General features: G+C 36.6%; 1 protein-coding gene across 1 annotated transcript in view; it reads right to left on the bottom strand.

The window, feature by feature from the left end:
* Positions 1-23,552, bottom strand: part of LOC149554950 (MOB kinase activator-like 1A) — a 59,915-nt gene extending 36,363 nt beyond the window's left edge. The window contains exons 1-2 of the mRNA XM_089828966.1: positions 23,375-23,552; positions 7,718-7,766 (exon numbers count right to left, since the gene is read on the bottom strand). Coding sequence (XP_089685092.1) covers positions 7,718-7,766; positions 23,375-23,397 — 72 coding nt within the window. The 5' untranslated portion in view covers positions 23,398-23,552. The remainder of the gene's footprint in view (positions 1-7,717; positions 7,767-23,374) is intronic.
* Positions 23,553-23,828: the final 276 nt, after the last annotated feature.

Below are 23,828 nucleotides of genomic sequence, written 5' to 3' on the forward strand. Positions count from 1 at the left end.
ACGGGTCTTCGCCAGGAGGTTGAAGGACTTAATCAGTAAAATGGAGAATAAGCCGGCAGATGGGCTCCAAAAAAGATGGTTCATTGAAGGCCTTCACTCGAAACTGCAGAAAAAGATGAAGATCGTGCCACCATCGACATATACTGAAGCATACAATCGGGCATTGAACCTCGAAAGTGAACAGAAGACAAAGAAGAAGAAGAAGACCAGCTCATCCGATTCAGACGACGATGAGCCTTCAAGAGAAGATAGCAGCGACGATGAAGGCAGCAGCAAGAAAGTTCGTTCTCTTCAGAAGGACATGCTTCGGATGATGAAAGAGTTCAAAAACATGAACAAGGAGACTAAGGGCAATGACCTATGGTGTACGAAGTGCAAGAAAGAAGGCCATACGAAGGGATCCTGCCCAAAAGATCAATTTTGTGAGATTTGCCAGATTCTAGGACACTCGGTAAAGGAATGTCCTTTCAACCTGAAATCAAGAACACCACAGCAAGTGTTCCTCACGCAAGTGGCATCCCCGTCAGGAGGGAACGGGAACACCAGTACGGAAGGTGCCACATCGGGTGGATACAGAAACAACCGGCACGGTCAAAACAACAACAATAGCAGCAACAACAATACAGGCGGAAGGAGTCGAATTCAGTATGATGCGAATGGTCGGCTAATAATTCAATGCTGCGCATGCAATCTGTGGGGTCACTTTGCCCAAGAGTGCAAAACGACAAACACACCGAAGTTGCTATGCCGATGGTGTGGACCTGGCGATCATGACGATGCTAAGTGCTCGAAGTCTGGAGTAAACTTGATTACCGTCGGGACAGATGAGGAAGAAGTTCTGGCAATCACTCGGAAGCAGGCGAAGCTATACCCTGATCCGACGAAGGAAAAGAAGAGACTGGAGGAAGCACGGGCAGATATTCAGAGAGCAACGCAGATAGAAACGGCACACCTGAAGGACACACCGAGTACCTCCGTACAAAACTGCGCAGAACAAAACATTGTACGGCAAATATTGCAAGCTGAGATACCTGTCAGGATAAATGATCTGTTGCTCACTATGCCTCAGCTCCGATCGGCACTCACAAACATCGTTCCCGCTGCTCAACTACCAGGAGAACATGGAAGGAAGCAGGAAAGTGTAGCAAGTACAGCGGACAAAAAGGAGAAGGAAGGTGGCGCAAGTGCAAAAGATCCAATGCTATTAGCTCTTTCATCCGAACGCTATCCAGTGGTTGTTGAAATGGGCATTCTCGGGACTGTGCTAACGGACACGATCATGGACGGAGGGTCTGGTGTTAATGTGTTGCCAGAGGATACCTGGAAAAAGTTGGGACAGCCAACGTTGTGGCCACCTACCTTCCAGTTGTTAACAGCCGATCAACATGGAATCAAGCCATTGGGAGTACTCACAGCGCAACCAGTAACGATTGGAACACAACCATTCATGTTGGACTTCGTCGTGATCCCACTGAAGCGGAGAGGATATGATGCCATTCTGGGCCGGGGGTGGCTGATACAAGCCAAGGCGAAGCACGATTGGAAGAAAAATACTTTATCACTTGAAAGAAAAGGGCGGAAGTACGTCATCGATCTACACACTCAAATGGTCGGGGAAGAAGCTCTCGTCAGATTCCGAAGAAGAGGATGAAAGGAGGCAAAATATGGAACCAAATCACGAGGGAGTCCTGCAGTTGGAAGGAGGATCGACATACGACGATCTGGATTCAGTGAACGGTCTTTACCACTGGCAGATAGAGGACTACGAACTCTTTCCGAGCTATAATATGTTAAGAGTCAACGAAAGTAAGAAAGAAGGAAATGAATGTCCGAAGGAACACAAAGAAGCCGAAGAAGGAAATGAATGTCCGAAGGAACTTAAAGAAGCCGAAGGAGGAAATGAATGTTCGAAGCAACACAGAGAAGCCGACGAAGGAAATGCGGGTATGATTGAAGCTGAAGGGAAGAACACACAGTATGAACTAGAAAGGAGGAATGATTCCACTATACGACCACGCAGGAAGAAAATATTACGTCAAACCACAGATATAGTAGAAAGGTGCCAGCAGCAAGGAAGACACATCATACGGTCCACACAGGAAACAAAGTGGAAGAGTTTAATAAAAGTTGCAGCAGTACGGAGTGGATGTGTTATTGACAGCCAGAAGGGGCAACTGACGGAGTCCATGGTAGCGAGCTTCGGAAACAAATTGGGCGATATGGAGATGACACAGAACAGGCATAGCAGGTTTCAACTCGGACAGTGGGTGTTGAAGTACGACGATCGAAATGAGATCAAATCAGGCAAGTTCAAAATTAAATGGGTCAGGCCATACCAGATTCGAGAAGTGGGCAATAACGGAGCAATAAAACAATAGATGCTAGACGGAAAGGAAGTATTCGATGTAGTGAAGAGGTCGAAGTTGAATGTTTGCCATGAAAGAAGTAACGCACCTCCGTGGACGAACAACTAAGAGAAGAAGACTGTAAGTGTTGTATATATGTAAATATTGTACATATGTAAGATCAGTAAGGACAGGAATTTTTTTTTTTTTTTTTTTTAAAAAAAAAAAGAAAAATTAATTGTGAGAAGCCATCGTACAGATTTCTTAGGTAACTGTACAGCTTTTGACCAACTCTCCATTGTACGACTATTTCAAAGTCATTGTACGGCTTATAATTGCTCACCGTACGGATTTTCTAATGAAGATGCAATGTACGGGTTTTAAAAGGCTACCGTACAGTGTTTAGCAGGCAGGCTAGGTACGTGTTTTATGCAGTCACCGTATGGCTTTTGAGTCCCTGTCACCGTACGGACTTTTCAAATGTAGTGTAACCGTACGGATTTATCAAATGCAGTTAGATAGGAACTGTACGGATTTGGAATTTCTTTGCAGGGCTGTGCACGGATTTGGGAGCCAGTCATTGCACGAATTCTGGGAGCCAGTCACCGTACGGATTTTGGAGGTTGAGGTTACTGTACGGCTTTGTTATAAAGCTTTTCGTACGGATTTTCTCATATATATGTTATTTTCTGTACGAAATTTGGAGTCTCAATGCGGATTTTTTTAAAACAGCCATCGTACGGATTTTCCATCATGATCACCGTACAAATTTTCTGAAGCAGCCAATGTACGGATTTTCAGTATAATATGGTGTACGGGTTTTGCATAAATGATAAATATGGCGTACGGCTTCTACCTATTATTGCATTCAAATTTTGAATGGCATTCCAGGGTATTGCATAAGGAATTGGTAGCATAGAAGAGTGATAGGAGGTTTTCTTTATAAAAAAAAAAGTCGACAAATCAAGCATGCTCAAAATGAGTAACGGAGGATACCAAAGGGAAGGGGAAGCATCAGCGATTGCCAGAAAGAGTGTAGAATCGGCAGAAAATGACAAAAATAGTGTGTTCCATGCAGTTTTGGGTGGGTTTCGGAGTGCTGATTTGGTCTTGGCAGCGAGGGGCGCTGCCCCTCGACCCCACCTTGTACTGCGACTGGGGCGCTGCCCCAGGACCCCGCGGGGCCGCTACCCCTCGACCCCGCCGGGGGCATTGCCCCTTGGACCCCCAGTCGTTGCGGATATCAGTCATGGGAGTCTGGCCAGTTGAGAAGAGTTGAAGTTGCTACAGGCATGAACTTTCTGTGTACCAGAGACACTGAGAGTAGGTGTTGGCCGAGAGGCTGTCTTGGTGGATGTGTAGAGAGCTCGGGAGGAGCTGATCATCCAATTGGAGGCAGTGCAGCGACACTTGGCTCAGGGTACCGAGGAGTTGGAAGCAGAGAAAGCAGCACAGGTGGCTATCAAGGTCAACTTGAGGAGTCAGTATTGTGTTAGCAAAGGCTATAGATGCAACGGGATGAATGTGAAAGTGATGTGGCAGATCAATATTGTTGTATTAGTTGTTTGAGTTTTGTTCTGTAGTCATCAGGAGACGACTTTTCTTTTTGGGGGGGATGATGTCGTCGATAGAAATTGTGTATCGGCCGACGGGTCCCTTCGGAAAGGAAATTGTGTATCAGCCGACGGGTCCCTTCGGAAAGGAAATTGTGTATCGGTCGACGGGTCCCTTCGGAAAGAAAATTGTGTATCAGCCGACAGGTCCCTTTGGGAAGGAAATTGTGTATCAGCCGACAGGTCCCCTCGGGAAGGAAATTGTGTATCAACCGACGGGTCCCTTCGAAAAAGAAATTGTGTATCAGCCGACGGGTCCCTTCGGAAAGGTTCTTGTTATGTAGCGACATGTTGTATGTGGCCGACGGACTCCTTCGGGAAAGTTCTTCGGAAAGTATTTATAACCCCTTCGGGAAGCATTGTAATGATCTTATCTTATCATCCAAGCATAATGTAATATCTTGGCATATGCGAATAATAAGAAGAGTTCTGCGTTTGAGTTCGTGTTCATTATCTGTGTGCAATTCTTAATTAACCTATGCGGTAAACACTGAGCAATATCATTGTATCCTTTCTTTAATGTGGGAAGACTTAAAAGGCCAATTAGCAAATCCAAGATTAAGTCAATAAATATTGATGTTTCCATTGTCCCTCAATTTGTAATTTACAGATTGCTTTTGTTTTAATCACTGCATCATTGCTATTAATGGTTGCTTCTGCTTTATTGAATATACTTACTGCAATAATATGAATCACTTGTCTTTTAATTGGTATATATTAATCCTCGCATAATATAATCACTACTATTCATAATGTATTATATCTGCCTTGTTATTAAATAACCGCTACCTTTTTATATATCTCTACCTTGTAACAATGATAATCACTGTCTTGGAAACCATATTCACGTAAACTCAATCACCGCTGTAATTTATTTCCTTTTTTATGAGAAAAATCAGCCCATGTGCATTCATTAAACAATGTTTTGCATAGTCAACCAGCATATAAATTAGATGTGTATTATAGGTAGCTGTCTTGATAAAGTTGACCCATTATTCCAAATTGATATTCTTCTTTATTGCTGGTCTATATTAGGCATTCCTTCGATGATTTTTATACCATTAATGCCACTCATATTATGTCTATGGTTTGTCTTCATATATAATTTAATATTTATGGCCATCAATTCACTTTGTAATTTTGTCCCTTTACAGACTTCACAAAATTGAGGTTGTATTGTATTGTCATTTATTATTATTTAATTATTTATTCATTTTAAATTTATTATTAAATCTGATTTCAAAGAGGGGACATCACAAAACCCTTTTCTCTGGAAAACATTACGCTGCAATTAATTTTTGTGCCTAAGTTTTGCCAATGCACTAACAAAGAATGATTGAAGGTCCATTAATAGTCTTGTAGATAGTTATGTGAAGAATGATTCTTCTAGATGTTGACGTAAATTTTACAACATTTGTTGGATGCAAAGTAACATCATATGTTCTCAATGTCAAACAGTTGACTTGTAGATATAACACTGCTAATTGCTACATTAGAAATGTTCACAAGATCAACTCATGCCTCTAAGACAGCTTTCTATCCAGTTGCCAGACATATTTGAGTACCAGAATATCACTAATATTGTTTTAAAATTGGAAGTCATAGATCATGATCCTCCAGGCCTTTCGCATTAACTCTCAAACATTTACCACCCCATAAAAACCAATAAGATATATATTTTAGTAACACCCATGAATCATCAAGATTCAAAACACATTGCTGGGGTTCAGAATCAGAGCAAGTTACAACAGCTAGTTAGAGGTAAGCACAACACCATCCAAAACTAAGAATCGAAGCCAAAAGGTGGAGGTCAAACCCTAGACTAGTATGTGGAATATACAAAGGTCATTCACCAAAAAGATTTTGCTACGAAGTTGATGACTTGTCAAACTTAACTGCCTACAAAGGCTAGATAAAAGAGACAAAATGCTGGTCTGAATTGAAAATTCAGAAGTAGACGAATGATCAACATCCTGATGGAGAACATAATATTGGTGAGAGAGAAAAAATGAAATAGGTAAGTTAATATACAATTTCACAAGCAGGGCCAAGGATCTGTCTAAGCAGATACATTTATAAACAAAGGTCTGAATGCCCTCTGACGTTGGCAACTCACCATGGTGAGCATGTTGTCAATGGCAATATTTAGCATCTAAGCAAGGAAATGGTGGTTGCTTCTTTTCTTGCTTATGTAAGGTGAGATTTTAGTTTATCCTCACATGATATGAGATGCAATTCTTCAAAAAATATGTGGGAATTTCACACTAAGTTTCAAGTCCATATTACATGCAGATGCATGAACAGCTTGATGCAACTAATAAAACCTTACAGGTGTTACTGTATGCAATGAAAATCACTACAATTCACACCCTAGTCTAGCTCATATGGACATCAAGCACAAAGTCACTGCTAAAATGGAGTTTCACATCAATAGACAGTGCATGACAATTTGAAATCAGTTCATTCATGTAGAAAGCATGCAACAAAGAAGACCTTAGAGTCAATCATTAAAGCTAAACAAATTAAGAATAGAGATTGGGAAAGGAGTTTGCATCTGTTATTACAGACATTGAGCATAAAACCATTATGATATTATCCCATATTTCCCAAAACTTAAGAATGTGTGACAATTAACAGTATCTTAAGAAGTCCAGAAAACATGCAAAAAAATAACTGCTTGCAGTTTGATAGCTGGATAAGATGAGACTCAAACATGTGTAGATGCTTATTATGCAGAAGACAAGAAAAGCTTGTCACTGCAACTCCCTACCGGTGTGGATTCTAAGAGCAATAACATTTCATAATTCATGCCATTTATTAAAGTGATTGGTATTTCTTGATGCCCATCTCATGTAGGTCCCAATGAAGGGTCTATTACACACAAAGGCATTAATCTTTAATCCATTCCGATAGTACCTACATCAATGTACTTTAATGCTGTGGTACAGCTGTGGTACAGAAACAGGCTACACGTAAGCTTTTTGTCAGTTAGCATCTCAAAAGACACTAAACTATAATTATTGTATTGAAATAACAAATAATCAACTGAAGTTTCCAATTATAGTGGAAGGAACAGCAGCATAAGTTTAAAATCTATCATAATAGATAATAACTAAAAGGATTTACAACAGTGGATAGTAATTTTATTAAACTAATTAAAACCTTACACAATTTAACAAGCGGACTTACATTAGACAGAGAATATGGAGACGACCAATTTTATCATTTTGTCTCTTACTGTAGCAATATTTATGCTATCACACAAGAAAAAAAGGCAACTTAAAGTTTGACAACTGAACAAGTTCAGGTCAGTGAAAAATGTTATTAAAAACGTGAGATAGCAAGGACCCAGTAATGATTAGGGGCTCTTAGCAAAATACAGCTAGTGCAAGTCACTGAGAAGTGGTATAAAGAATAAAAGAGAGGATGAACAAAATAATGAGTCAACTGCTAGGAGATTTTCCAAAAGATATTATATGGCGATAATTCAGGGCAGTTCCATGATTTCTCAATAGTCATAATAATGTATCAGAGAAATTTAGCAAAATGAGAATAGTTGGTAATCGATCCAACATAATAAGGAAAACTTTTGTTTTGTAATTAAAATCTGCTCTGCAACAAATCCATGCAAATAAATTTACAAACTTACTTCACTATGTGACAATTCACATAGATACTATGTAAACAAAAATATATGAACATGGGTTCTCTTAAGCTAAACCAAACTTGTTTGATAGCTGTGATTGGAAGAATACAAACCTTGCTTCCAGATGGGGCACTTTTCTTAGGGCGGAATGTCCTTTGATTCCTATACAACATAAAACAATTCATGAGACGACATAATATCAACAAAACAAAAATATTGAATATAAACAAATACCACGTATCCATAGCTCCATTGACAAACCTCATATTGGTCTTGACAACGTGTCTAAAAAAGACAACTATTTCCAAATAACATACAGATCCTTTTTACAACAATCATGCAAAAACAAAAACAAAAATGCCCATCCCAAGAAAACATCAAAATACGCCTCACTGAATTTGACAAATTTTCTCCCCTCCACAAGCTCAATCTACAAGATAGATATTCATACCAAAACCATAAAATGATGGTGCATGTCATTATAAATTCTCACCTCTTTTGCCAGATTTGCATATATTCATAATAGTCAACAAAAGGGGTTATTTATACTAATGCAAAAATCAATAATGCCGAAAATATATCTAGGGATGATAAAACATAAAATGTATAATAGTCTCTCTTAAAGAACCAGTAGATTTCTCAATATCCTAATTCAAACTAGGCATCAAAAGGAAGAGAGTCAAACCAAAGTAATTAATATCGTAGATGAGTGTCCTGGATATTGTAAAGTTTCTGCAAATTTTGTACCATCAGACTGAGATAATACCTTCTAAGATGCTTGCTGAAGATAATCTTTTATGATTCAGACTTGTATGAAGTGATGTCAATAATATATATATTATTCTGAAATGTTTTATCTCTACAAGTATTCATATAGGGCAGAATTGCTTAAAGGAGCAGACCGTATGTTATTTGTGTGTCCTTTAACTACAACCATACCCCATATAAATAAGGTAACCAAAGGGCATGTCCCATGAAGGGACATGACCCTATCTAGGTCGGCCCTATAATGTTTTCTCATAATGAGTAATAGCTTTTGTTTAATCAAACCAACAAATATTAGTTAAGTTCAAAACTCAAATGCCATAATCCGCGGGAGATGCCAATCATGCCTAAACAAGGAACAAATATATATAGGCCTTCCATGCAAGAATAGATCTGTAAGATCTTGTGCAATCAGATCAGTATTATATCAAAGTTACAGATTTAACAGATATTTCCAAGCTAAGATTTTTTATGAAGGGGGCAATGAATGGGTAGTCATCCAGATTTTTCTGTTGTCCCCATGTCCCCTTCAAATTGGTCAAATTAAACGACAATGATCACCAGTCCTAACTAGGCCAACAACTATTTTCTTTGCACGGTAAAATTGTGATGGTATGTGAATTCCCTACCTAAGTATCCTTCCCAATTTCATTGCCAGACATAAATTGAGATTTCTCAATAAGACACACGAGACCCCTAAAAGAGTCCTAACCATAATTAATGTGACTTAATATTACATCCCTACTAAGTTCAATGTTGTTATGACCAAGTATGAAAATCCTATATGCTTTAGATGTTTCACTATACCCAACAAAAATACCTTTCCTCCTAGAGGGTTCTAACTTTGTTCTCTTTTCTTTTGGAACATGTATATATACTAAGCACCCGAAAATGCTAAGATGACTTATATTAGGTTTAACCTTAGTAAAGACTTCTTCAAGATTTTTATCTCTAGGGTAGGAGTGAGGACTTCTGTTCTGAATATAGACAGCAGTACAAGAGGCTTCTGCCCAAAGATCATATTATAAGTTTTGATCAAATATCATAGCTCTTGCAGCTTCTATAATTGTTCTATTCTTCCTTTCTGCTATCTCGTTTTGTTGTGGGTTAAAAGGAATGGTATACTCCCTCTTAATTCTTGTTTTTTTACAAAACTCTTTAAACAAATATGAAGTGTATTCCCCTCCATTATCAGTCCTAAGAGTTTTAATTTTGTGTCCTGATAAGTTTTCAGTTAAGGTTTTGAATTCTTTAAATCTCTTAAGGATTTCTTCTAATTTTTTACACTTAAAGAAGTAAATCCAAGTTTTCCTAGAAAAGTCATCAATAAAAAGTATTTAGTACTAGAATCCTCCAAGAGAAGGAACAGACATAGGTCCACATAAATCTAAATGGATTAATTCCAAAACATTGTTAGTTTTTCTAGTGCTATCATGAAATGGACTTTTGGTGTTCTTACCCAGAGCGCATCCTTTACGTATGCTTGAGTGATCTTTATTCGACTTAGGTAAACCAATTACTGTCTTCTCCATAGTTGATAATGTTTTGAAATTTAGATGTCCTAACCTTATGTGCCATATTTCATTTATGTCAGCAGTTTCATGAATTAATGCTTGAATAGGTTGACCAAGTTTTGTATTTAGTTCATACAAGTATCCCTTTCTTTGACCAATCAACTTTGCTTTCTTAAATGAAGAGTTCTTAGACTAGGTCATTACTTTACCATTCATGAAGGCAACATTATATCCATCATCTTCAACTGTTGAGACCGAGATTAGATTCCTTTTTTATCCTGGAATATAGTGTACTCCTTTGAAATGTAGAGAACTACCCAACTCCAATTTCAAGGTGCATTCCCAATACCTTTGACTGAATGAGCGGAATTATCACCGATGGTAACTTCGCCATCAACTTCTTCAGATATAGAGTCAAGTGCTTCTTTGTATCCTGTAATGTGTCAAGATGATCCACTATCAATTACCAATGCTTTGCTTGATACTTCATTTGATAGTGCAAAATACAATACACGATTCTCAGGATCATAGCTATCTTCTTTCCTGTATTCTAAGAGCAATTAGATCTATAGTGTCCAAAATTTTCGCATTTGAAGCATTTTATTTTGGATAGATCTTTCTTAGGTTTGTCATTTCTTTGATTACCCTTTTTCTTCTTGAAGTGCTTCTTCTTACCTTTATAGGAATTTGTATTGAAAACGTGATGCTCTTCATCTTCAATATTATCTTTCTCCTTTCTTAAGTTTCCTAGATTCTTCTTACAGGCAATCTCCTTTAAGTTTATTAACCTTTGGAAGATTGTCTCTAGCACTTACTCCTTGTGAGAATGTTTCCCATGAATCAGGTAACCCATCTATAGCCATAAGTGTTACTTCCTTGTCTTCAATTATGGTTCCTATACTTGCAAGTTCGTCTCTTAGACTAGCCACCCTTAGGAAGTAAGAGTTCATAGATTCTCCCTCCTTTATCTATATATGATTTAGTTGCCTTTTTAGTGCAAGGTTCTAGTCGCATTGTTAACCTCATATGCATTTAATAATGCATCCATCATATGAAATGGTGTTTGATGTTTCATTAGCATAGGTACTATTTCATTTTTTACTCCATCTAATATGATCTACATGGCTTTCCTATCTCCTTTACTCCAGATAGTTTTATTAGGTTCAATAGCAGGTTGTTTGGATGCTGAATCAACAAATTGTTTCGCATCATTCTCTTCAAGAATCATCATAATTCTGAATTTCCAAGCAATGAAGTGTTCTTTCCCATCAAACCTATCCTCGGGTCTGATTGTGCTTTTTTCATTGAAGATAGAAGGATGTTGCTAGATATGAAAGTCTGATTGTCAATTTGCAAAGCCTAGGTTCGACTACTAGAGCTCTGATACCATGTAAAGTTTTTGCAAATTCTGTATGATCAGACAAGATAATAAGATGCTTGCTGAAGATATCTTTTATGATTCAGACTTGTATGAAGTGATGTCAATAATATAAATATTATTCTGAAATGTTTTATCTCTACAAGTATTCGTATAGGGTAGAATTGCTTAAAAAAATAGACCATATGTTATTTGTGTGTCCTTTAACTACAACCATACCCCATATAAATAAGGTAACCAAAGGGCATGTCCCTTGAAGGGACATAAACCTATCTAGGTCGGCCCTATCTTGTTCAATCAGATCAGTATTATATCAAAGTTACAGATTTAACAGATATTTCCAAGCTAAGAATTTTTATGAAGGGGGCAATGAATGGGTAGTCGTCCAGATTTTTCTGTTGTCCCCATGTCCCCTTCAGATTGGTCAACTTAAACGACAACGATCACCAGTCCTAACTAGGCCAACAACTATTTTCTTTGCATGGTAAAATTGTGATGGTATGTGAATTCCCTACCTAAGTATCCTTCCCAATTTCATTGCCAAACATAAATTGAGATTTCTCAACAAGACACGTGAGACCCCTAAAAGAGTCCTAACCATAATTAATGTGACTAAACCAACACTTTGAGATGGGATCAGTCATATGATTTCTTTTTCACAAGACTAGCTACCTAATCCAAGAATGTTTTTACTCCAGATTTTCTAGGGTGGAATATAATAAGCAGTACAAATACATTTGATTTTGGATTAAAAGGGCTCTCCATGATATGTTTCTCATATTTCCCTCCATATATATTGAAAATAGTATTTTGCATTAATGAAGAACCAGTAGTTGAAACTTGATTTACATATACAAATATCACGTGTTTCTTCTTTGAAGACATCATTATTTTTGGTGGTTGAATATTGCACACAAAGCATAGCAAATATGAATTCATGTATTACGTAAGTAAATATTCATAGCTCTATCCCTAAGTAATGTCCCTTTTTGCAATATTCCTTGGTTTTCCCCTCAAAAATAACTTTAACTCAAAATGAGAACTGCCTTACATTTAAAAATATATCTTTATAAAAAATGATGAAAATTTACCCATGAATGGGTTTGGTGGGGTTAAGCCCATTCCCTCTTCTCCCTCGGCTTTAGTACTATGGGAGAGACCACATGAAGGATGGTGGAAATGCAATTTCGATGGGGCCTCTGAGGGTCCGTTTGGTTCATGGAATTGTAGAAATTGAGATTTCTACAAAACTCAATTTAGCCAAATCAAGGATTTGCAAATCTTGAATAAGTTTTTTGCAATTTCAGTAGAACCGTTTGATTCACCTGGAAGATGAGCGGGAAGATTCCATTTCTACATTTGGTTCCTCAAATTAGAAATGGAATTAGGATTTTTTTAATTTTATTTTTAAATTAAAAGCCATGGGTCACCATTACCAGAGAGCTGCCCAGCTGAAACTTTCAAAGCCAAAGGAAAACCACAACACATCTTTACTAGGTCCGTATAATTTGCCAACACTAGAAAAATCAAAGAATATTCTCTGTAAATCACACGCAGACCTACAAGATCCTTAATCGTCTTGATCAAAGATCAACCCAAATTCCTTGCCTAGTGCAATGACCCTCACATCAACACAACACCTGCCCGATCCAGCAGCAGCTACTGCAACTCACATTACCACACAAGAGTAGCTCATATCAACATTCAGCGGGCAGACAATCACACCCCATGACCAGATCTGCAGCTTACAACACATAGCTTGCCTCTATCTGCAAGAAGCACAGAGAATATTGAAGGCCCACATTGGCATTCCAGGTCCGACCCATCTCCGTGAGTAACCCCAGATCTCGGACCCTCTACATCTGCAAACTTGGCATCCACAGTCTACAATGTATGGTTCAAACAGCAAAGACGATTTGAACGATGAGGATTAATAAAATGTGATTTTTTACACTCTTCAAAAAAGTGTAACCAGGTTTTGATTTTCAATTCCAGGTAGCTAGTGGGGAGTCCGATAACCTGATTTTGAGGTAAAATTATATTTCTGCAATTTTTAATTCCATTTTGATTTTCGACACAAACGCGAAAAAATTCAAATCCAAATTTTTTCAAAAGCCAATTCTGGTCTAATTCTAGGAACCAAACCGACCCTAAAGGAAAGCTGGGACCTTCAGGGGCAGGTTTCATTAAAAGAGTTGCTCATGATAATTTACTAGCACTAGGTGGAAAAAGGCTTCAAGATAGCACTAACAATGTAGCACAAGCTGAAGCAACTCATGTGGCTATCAGAGCATCAAAGAAGTTGGAAGCTACAAAATTGCATGTGGAAGGGGACTCCCATTATTATCAATGCCATCATAAAGAGTGACATGGATGCATGGCACTTGCAAAACTACATCCACAACATAAAACTTGAATTAGCCACCCTGGAGGACATCAGAATTATACACATTAAAAGGGACGGTAATGTGGAAGCAGATAGAATGTCAAATTGAGCTTTGACTCTCACTGATGTTCGATGCAATGATTAAAATCCACCAAAAATTTGTTCTCTGCACCGCATTAGGGCACATCTACAACCTCATTAAAGAAGCATTTTTTAGGGACCGCATAAAGTGTGCCATTCTCAAGCAGCATTAATTTAGATGTGATGGGCATTTATGAAGCCATCATTCGCTTCCCTGGGTTCAATCTTTTAAGCATGTCTTGTCAAGCTTGCAAGCTCTGTTAGTTGCAGATCCTTTATAAAAAGAGATTGTTGGGTGACAAGAAATGGAATGCTCTTTCACTCTACACTGCAATAAACAGCAAATCCTTTGAAAGGGCACAGTAATAAGATAAGAGTGGATAAAATGTTCAGGTTTATTCATCCCAGATTCACGGATGTGATCAAACTGCTACTGGGTGAAATGTTCTATCAATTGGAGAACCGCTACCGCACCAATACAAATATCTATTCCATGATCCTTGCATGGGCGCTGCAGGTGAGTGAAAAGGACATTATTAGGTTTATGAAGCACCAGTTGATTCCAGAGAAAGCCCTGGTTGGCTTGGAGGAAATTCTAGCAACATCAGTCCCTGGCTGGCGGATTAATCTAGGAGAAAGGGCCACATGCATTGACAAAATTTCTGGCAAAAAATACACCCCCTTTGTGTGGCGATTTGTGGACAGTCGGAAACATCAACAGTTCAAAGAAGCCAAGAAAGGATGGTTTGCTCTGAATTTGTTGGTAATGCAACACATCACCGATCAAGACATTGAACAAATGAAAGCTAGGTTTGGGCGGTCAGAGGCAGATGAAGCTCATCTTGAGGACAGGCAGAGAGCTCAAGAGGCGGCAAACAAAGGTGATAATAAATGGCCAAAACTCAGAGTGAATGCTATGAGCCAAGCAAGGATCAAGGGCTTCATTCCTAGGGCCTTACAATTATGCAAGGTTTTGTTGCTTCCTTTCCGACCTTCAGTTTGAATATTTGTGGATGAGGCTGTGAGTTGTGTGCTATCATTTTGGTGTTCTATTTCTTGTACAAATGTTATATTGTTTCAAATGTAATAGTGGTGATGTGGTCTTTTTGGTGGGATTGCTGGAATGTTGCCATAACAAGGGCAAATATAGAATTTTGAGTTTAGAATTTAACATCGGAGTAGATACTCAGAAAGAAAGCTTGAAATTCATGAGCTCCTCTCTGTTTTTTTCTTTTTGACAATCAGCAACTGCAATTGGGTTTTGGAATGGTGCTAGCAATTTCTAGGGTGGTCTGGGCTACATGGTTTAGGCAGAAATGGTCCTTTTCTTCAGGGAGAACACTTAACTTGGCAAAGTGCCCTGCGGCCAATTTTGTCTGAATGACTAAGGTACTCGGGAGTCTCACAGATTTCTGGGTGGAAGTAGGTTGGGAACATTTTCTGTTATTTATACAAAATGAAGTTTTGAAATTCATCCAGGATTGTAGAAACTGGAGAAACACACGGAGGAATGGATGCACGAGAGTTTACAGAGCAGAAGCCAGGTTTCCTTATAATTCTGGTTCTTTCAGCATCAAATTTGTTATGAATTGTAATGTAAAGGGCTTAGTGGGTAGACTTAGAGCCTGCAATCGTGCTGTGAAGAAAACTTTGCACACTAGTTGGTTTAGTTTTTGTGGGTCTGGTTTAGGAAATGCTGATTATTCCACTACCGGTCCTCATGATGTTTTTGAAAATAGAGGACTTTAATTGTACTTACAATTTGATTATTAATAAAACAAAAATTAGTAAAGAGAAAAAAAAATGATGAAAATTTATTATGATATTCAAAATATAATTCTTGATATGACTCTCAAAGTAGAATGTATCTTGTTTTTCTGCAATAATTCTCTTTAAATTTGTTTTGCCAAAGATCATCAATTTTCAGATCAATAAATCATAGCACAATACCCGATTGATCAAATTGTAAGTTCACCATATATACCTTGCAAATCAGCTGAGTTAAAAGACCGTGTCCCTAACTCAACCATGACATAATCAGGGACCATGTCCCTAGCTTGCCAAATGGTAGAAGAGATCCTGTCCTTCCAAACCTTGGCCCACTCCATGGACTCAGACCCCATCCAGTTTGCAAGTACTGACTAGAATTCAAAATTGATATCTTGATGTATTTGCTAGATTATTGCTGATTGCTTGAACTTTCTTTATTGACATTTCGTGAAGGATTGATGAGCTGATGCTTCAGTGTTGATTGAATAAATTGATGCATAGTGTAATGTTCCCATTTTGAAATAAAATTTAGTAATAAATAATAAAATTATTATTATATAATAATATAACTACAAGACAACTAGGAATCTCAATTTTATGAACTCTCTAAAGAGGCAAAATTGCAAATCCATACAGGAAGCAAGACTTATTATTGACGATGGTCAATAAAATGACTAAGGTCAATAGATTATAAAACAGTGATATATATAAGAGACTTCCACATATCGATCATAAGTGCCCTTCATTGATAAAGGATTTTGCAGCGATTAATATTACGGAGAAAGTGAAATATGAATATATCATTTAAATTTGGAATCAATATGACATGAAAGCATTGCAAGTATGAAGGCGGCAAATAATCGGGAGTAGTTGACTCGGCTTGCAAATTTTGAATATCAAATCAGTGTTGAATCAGTCTGCTGTCATTAGGCCTCACTAGATATTGCAGCTCAGGCACACCAGTAGCATGATGCAGTAACGAGACAGTTTGATGTCAAAACCAAACTTGTTACAAATGAACAGTAAGCTATAGCTAATAACAGTGAAAACAAATATAGACACAATCATTACTAAGTTTTGAATTAAGTCTTGTGGATAAGAAACAGATCTCAGGCAAGCAAGTCTAACAGAGATTAAAAACAATGATTAACATCGTTAATATTAGTCAAATGCATATCAATAAATAGGTTGTATGAGAAATGGGCTATGCATATATCTTGAAAGTATATGATTTAGAAAGTGACATGTCCATCGCACATTCAACAGATGTGACTCATTAATCTGCAAGATACTTAATGGCAACCAATCTCTCCCCCTAAAGAATCGTAGGATCAGAATTTACAGAAGCATTTGGTATTCCTCAGATCTAAAACGAAATAAGATTCATATTGATTGGCTGGCAAACAAGGTATAACAACAAGTGGTACGCTGTAACACATCCATACCTCCATGCTGGTTTATAGAATATTACATCTGAAAGAAAACAAACCAATATATGGTCCAGAATATATACTGTGGCTTAATATCAGTTTATAGTAGTGAAAAAAAATATATATATATATATATTCACAATCTCTTTAAAGTTACTATAATCATAACTTATTCCCTCAGTGCTCGGTATAGCCCCTTAAGAGGATAGGTTAGTTTATAGGGAGAGGCAAGTGTAAATCCTCACAAGACACGTAAGTTCCATGATGGGGTGAAGACATGTATCTCTGAAACATTCAGGGAAAAGTCCCGAGATGGGTCTGAATATGTGTTCTAGAAGCCTTGAGGGAGCCTGTCCATAAATGGTCTCCAAGCACCCTATGACAAGTATTGCCCATCTTCCTCAGGGTTGATGTTTAAGAGAGAAGGAATTGGGGCTTAAGTGTGTTAACTGTCGAATCATAAATGTATTATGCATCATTCAATGTTTTATAATTTAATCTGATTTAATTTTTTAAATGCATAGTAGTGTCTATTAATCATTGAAAATTGGTTTCCTAGTAGAGAACATTAGAGACTTAAGTAAATTGCCATTTCCAAGCACAATCCAAACTAGGGTTGGGAATTTTAGGGTATATCATGTAAAGTCCCAATTGGGGACATTACAATGATGAATATTTAAATAATTGAGGTCTGCATAATAGTTTGATTGATTGATGGTTGCTGAACAATTGAGGCTTAGCTGATAAATTGATTAGTTGATTTGATGATTGATGTGAATTTATAAATTGAGTCCTAAACAGATATCTGATTTTGTATATAGCTGAAAATTTTGATATTTGATGATGAGTTCCTAAATTAATAATTCTCCCTTCATTAATCGTTCCTTCCTTGCTTGGAGGATCCAATTACGCTTTATAACCATTTCTTGAAGCAGTCACCACCCTTCACAAGAATTAAGTCACAACTCTTCATTGCTGCCTTTAAGAATAACAATTCATTTCTGAATTAATCACCTTAATTTCCCATTGATGATTCATGCATGTCCTCAAATGATATCCCTTTTAATTCTCAGATTCTCATGTTTGAGGGAATAACAACTCTTCATTTCATGCATTCTGGCTATTCATAAAACATAATTAAATTCTAATTACATTATTCTTTTATTTGTATATTTTCTATTTCAATTATTTTATTATCATTTACTATTATACCTCATTACAAAAAGGGGACATTACATCTTGCAGACTTTTGATTGGAGGATTTGAGGCTCAATAGATAATCAACGGGTCAAGTTAAATAGTTGCAAATTTTCTTCAAAATTTTAAAATAAAATATTAATTCTTCTTATCAAAATTCCATGTTTCATCAAATAGAACTTGGTTTAATGACAAAGTCCACGTTATAATTATCTATATGAGTTTGAAACTTTAAAAAATGGAATTGATTGTATTAACAAATCACCCAAATTAATACAGTTTACAAAAGCTATCAAAAAATGTTAACTAAAAAGCAAAGTTGTCTAAATAAAGACAATGTCTAAAAATAGACCAAATTAAGACATTAAAAAAAAAATAAAGCCTAAATAACCATCAAATAAGGTTCTAGAATAACAAGCTAAATATAGCAGGAACCTGGGATGCTAAAAATATTCTAATAGAGTTCAAATCCTCTACAAAACAAGGTTCAAAAAAAAACTTCATGCTTCCCTATTTAGTAGGTAGTCTAACATATAAAAATTTAAAACTATGATTTCAAGCATAAATCCAACACTGAAAAATTCATTATGATATCTGATTTGAAGTTAAATGGGCTAATTACCAAAAACATCATCATATATGAGTTGCTAATATACCTTGTAAGGACAAAAATAATACTTCTGCAAAATGAATAGATTTGAAGAAGACACTTTTATTCATAAAATACAATAATCCTGATACGAATAAGTCATAGATTTCGTATGATATTTATCAAACATGACCCTGATGCTTGACCAGCTAACCTAAATGTCCTCACTAGAATAGCATTTATTTGTTGATTATGTAGCTCACAATCCTGTCAACGCAACTACGCTGCAGCATTGATACTTTTTGTTCTAAAGATTAATCGATGATGTGTTGCATAATTGTTTGACAATATCCTACATATAGCTAGATGTCACACTTTACAATTGATGATGTTTTATGATGAGGCCTGCGTATACCATTTATATTAGAAAATGGTTATACTGATTCATGGCACATTTCATATCCTTCATAATATTTTCCAGTTAATTCTCATGTCATGAAAGTTAACCTTTTAGCATATTTGAATATTTCACTTTAGTGTATGTAATGATCTGATAAGGATGGCTAAGCATTATTGACAATCAATGCTAGTTTATCATTGGCGGTTTAGTTTGATGTTCTTCTTACAAGCACTTTGTGAGCCCAAGTACTGCTTTGATTAGTAAATCACTAGTAATGTACAAGACAAAGGGATGTGCAATAAACAAGGGAGTATACAAGCAATTAGGACAAGTTGAGAAACAAAATAGTTTATTGTAATGTCCTGTTCTAGAATTTCCTTATTTTTTCCTTACAATAAATAGTCCATATTCACAATTAATTACAAACATTATTTTATAATTTAAATATATTCCGGTTTTACAATTATAATATTATTTTGAAAAATATAGAATTTACTTTTTGGATACCTGTTGTTATATTTCTTGTGATTTGCAGTAATTTCTTGTACAAAAATCTTGAAATATTTCTACTAAAGTTAAGGGGTTTTGTCCACTAACTTGATGAAGAAATTAAGGATTTTCATCCTTGAATTTTTTATCTATGAAAAAATCTTGTGCTCAAGATTGCTGAATCTTAATTCATATTCCATAAGGAAACATGAATGATTAGAATCCATAGCCTCCCTTCTCCTTAATTTATCTTCTTATACACCCCTTTGACTCCAACAGTGATAACCCTTCATATGCTACTCCTTGACTGTGAGTTATATATAACTTAGTCTTTCTGGTTTCCATAACACCACTTCAAAAAACGAAGGGAAACTAAATTAACATCTTCTAAAAATGGATAGTGAAGAAAATATATGGATAGGTGATACAAACACTTGAAGCTTCGTACTAAACCAAAAAGCTGTTTTGCACTAATTCTTGAGAAGTAGATACAAACAATTGAAGCTTCTTATTAAACCAAAACTATTTTGCACAAATTCTCAAGAAGTGGATACAACACCAAGTCTTTTTTGTTGTTCTCACTCTTCCTAATACTTAGTCTCAACCTATGGATACTTGGCTAATGCTTCACTCTTCTTGTTGCTCCCCATCCTAATGATCTCACTCTTGTCGTTGCAGCTTGTCATTGCAACTTGCAACCTTGCTCAATGCTGTTGAAACTGATTAATTTGGAGTGAGGTCAGGATCTTAATTTATTGCTTTTTGTGAGTGCCTAGGATTAGGATTAATAGCACAAATATTTTTTGGAAGACCTGATTTTCTTTGAAATGTTCATTTTTTCCTGTTATCTAACGCAGGTGAAAACCGAAATTTCTGGCGCATTCAAGGGATATAACAAGTCTAGTAAGGATCCCCAAGACATCCCTGCATTTACCTAAAGTCTCCAAATTAGAAGTCACCTCAAAAACATCCCCTGTCTAAGGCAGACATCCAGCAATATCCCCTATCTGCAGGCAGTGAAGGCAGTGCCATAGGATGTGTTCCCCTAGAGTCACCACATTCTGAATACTTCGCCATCTTCAAAATGGCAGATAATTTGGTGGGGAGATGCACTGGATAAAACAATAATCCAAAGTGCAAAATTATTTGTAACAAAAACTATGATGTTGCCTCTAAGCATGGCAAACTTTCCAATGCATGATACAACATGTTGAATGAGATTATAAAAAGACCATTGCTAAACTACAATTGTATGCAAAAAGGACACTAGCTTCAAAAAGAGTATATTGTTGAAGGTTGCATTTGATTTCTAGCTTCAAGGGCAAGGGCCCCAATTGAAACCTCACTGTTAAATGAAAAAAGGGAAAATTATATATACACACACATATGCATATGTATATGTATATAGATGTGCGTGTATCTATGAGTATATTAGCATGTAAGTAGTGTGTAAATGTGTGTGTGTGTGTAAAGCGCACATGATACCAAACAATGTCAGAAATATCTGAAGTCAACTGATCCGCATACAATATAACTTTTAGTTCATTTTTTGTAGGCCTTTCAGCTCCCATGTTAGCAGAACTTACTGTCATGAGAAGGCCTTTACCCAGTACAACACAGAGGAGTACTGCCATTTTATTTAGACAAAATCTTTCAGTGAAATGCTCTTTGCATGATATCTAATTCCATATTCTTAAATATTCATGTCAGCATCCACTCCTCACACCTTCTCCTATATTCCGTTGATGCAAGGCCCACACATTTCTAATCAGTTCAACGGGCCAGAGCAGTCAAAATGAATTAAACTCCTGCAAAGCTTCACTGACATAACCATATAAACAAATTGAGGCTAAAAATACCAATTCTTTCCAATTAGACAAACCAAAAACTTTTTACATGTAACTTCAAAAGTGTCTATTGTACCATCAAGAAACTCTGCCACATTTGTGAAATTGAATTTGACTGACCTATGTGGCCTGATAAAAAAATAAAATTGTTTATTTTTTAATCAAAAACAACTAGACAACCCATTAAAAACTTTTCACAAGCATATCTTCTGTTCTTATCCGTATAAGAGTATTTAAAGAAGTTTAGTTTTTTTTCAGTCAGGATGAAAAATTACTTGATCACATATTTGTAACTTCTCAGAAAGTTTCAAAAAACAAAAAGTTATATTTTTGGCATTTGAGAACGATCACGGGTGCACTTATGTTGGTTTCTAAAAAACTAATGCAAATTGAAAGTGTTGTACACCATTGTACACATAAAGCTATATTATTAATTATATTGCATATGGATCGGTAAAGCAAGAAGTACTCCTGCAAGAATCTTACCCTCCAAATTGAATAGGATGCCACAAAGGTATATGTATTAAAATTGTGAAAAGGAAATATTCACTTTGTAGAGAAACACGGACTGCTGCCAGCAAATTTTGCCTCTACAAAAGCATAATCAATTTTCTGAACATTTATTTTGGCTATATAAATTCATGGCTGAATCTGTAATATATGCCCATTTCTACAGAGATTTTTTTGACTGAAAAGTAGTTATCAACACGTGCCAATCAAAGTAACACTAAAGTTAAAAATGAGAAAGAAACGAAAAAGCAGAGAAGCCCAACTTGTGCGGGGGAAATTGAGTTCTGAGGTAACCCACTTTGCTCTCTGCATGTAATTTTCAGGAGTGGGGACTTCAAGCACTGCATCTTATCTTCAGCTTAAAAAATTACTGTGCTGTGAACAATGCGTTGCAGAATACAAAAATCTACCCCTTAGTGAAAGGAATTAAAAAATATGCATACATCGGCTCAATCTTCCAGGTAAGGTCCTACTGAGTCTCAAGCATGATCATGTAATAATAACAAGAGTTACAAAATTTGAAGACTGTATACAACCGCTGGATATCCAAGTATTGGTTATTTGGAAGGCTCAATTCACTCCAGATCTTAGTCAGACGGCCAAAACCTGTGGGTTACAAAAGTTAAACAGAATAAATTGAAAACATAAATGCGCATACACACACTAGATAGCTTTGGTACAGACGGAGGGATTAACAAGGCTAGACCTGCTCAAGACCTCGACCATGAAGCTAGACCGACGGGATACAAAATTTGAACAATATATGTCTAAGGTAAAGCGAAGATTTCCACTATTTCAGACCATGAAGACAGGCCATTTCACAATCACAGTACTATCTTGCCACGCTGAGATCGCAATTATATAGACAACCTTCCATACTCCAAATTGGCATGCTAATTCACCTAAGCTGAGAGCTAAAAGATCATATTGATATTAAAAACTTCCTAGAACTCTGGCATGCGATCAATTAAGAAAAACAATTTAAGTTACATAATCAGATCCAATGAAACTAAATAGCGCAGCTGACTATCTAGATCTTGTCAGCCAAAGCTTTGCCAGGTCAAGATACCTCAAATTACGAGACAGTCAAAAGAGGTGTTAAACTATATCATTCACAAATCAAGATCAAACAGAAAATTGGAAAAAAAAACTGACAGAATTTTTCAGAGATTCGATTTGCTCGTACAGACCAACTGATTTATAAAAATTTTGAAATTGGATGTACTTGAGCACAATAACTGATTCGATTTGCTCTAAAATTAGACACCTTCTGATCATTCACATTACGAATGGCAAATATGAATACATTTCCGCAAATTCAATTCCTAACCCTTTCGATAATTAAGAATATATCTTCTATATTTCCTTTACTGGACAACTGTAATTATTGAATTGATGAAGACTTCATCATTACCTGCCCAAGCCGAAGAGGCTCATGGCGCGAAAGGAGGCCGTGACTACTGACTGTAATGCTCTGTTTTCTCTTAAAATGCAGATCCCCTGCACTTCCCCTGAAAAAAAAGGTGTTTTCCCTCGAATTCTTTCCTCGCTTTACAAGAGAATCTTTTGGCAGCGTATATATTTTATTTCATCGGCCACTTTTGCCCTTCTTTTCTCGTTTATAGCTTTGTTTGACCTCTCACCTTTATTTGTTCGTGGGGGTTAAAACCTTCACATGTGAGGGGAAAAAAGTGATCTTCATCGATTTTCCACCCAAACTTTAATTTAATGGCATGGGATAAAGAACTTTTTCCTTTTTTCTGAATTTAATTTTATGGCCTAAAACCTCTTCCATTAAAAGCTTTATGTTTTTTTTGAAGTATAATCTCAATCTGATCTATTATGATGTGAGGGTATTTGCCCTTAGC

The sequence above is a fragment of the Cupressus sempervirens genome, chromosome 5 (genome assembly GCF_028749045.1).
Source record: "Cupressus sempervirens isolate cs-2001-9-10 chromosome 5, ASM2874904v1, whole genome shotgun sequence".
NCBI lineage: Eukaryota > Viridiplantae > Streptophyta > Pinopsida > Cupressales > Cupressaceae > Cupressus > Cupressus sempervirens.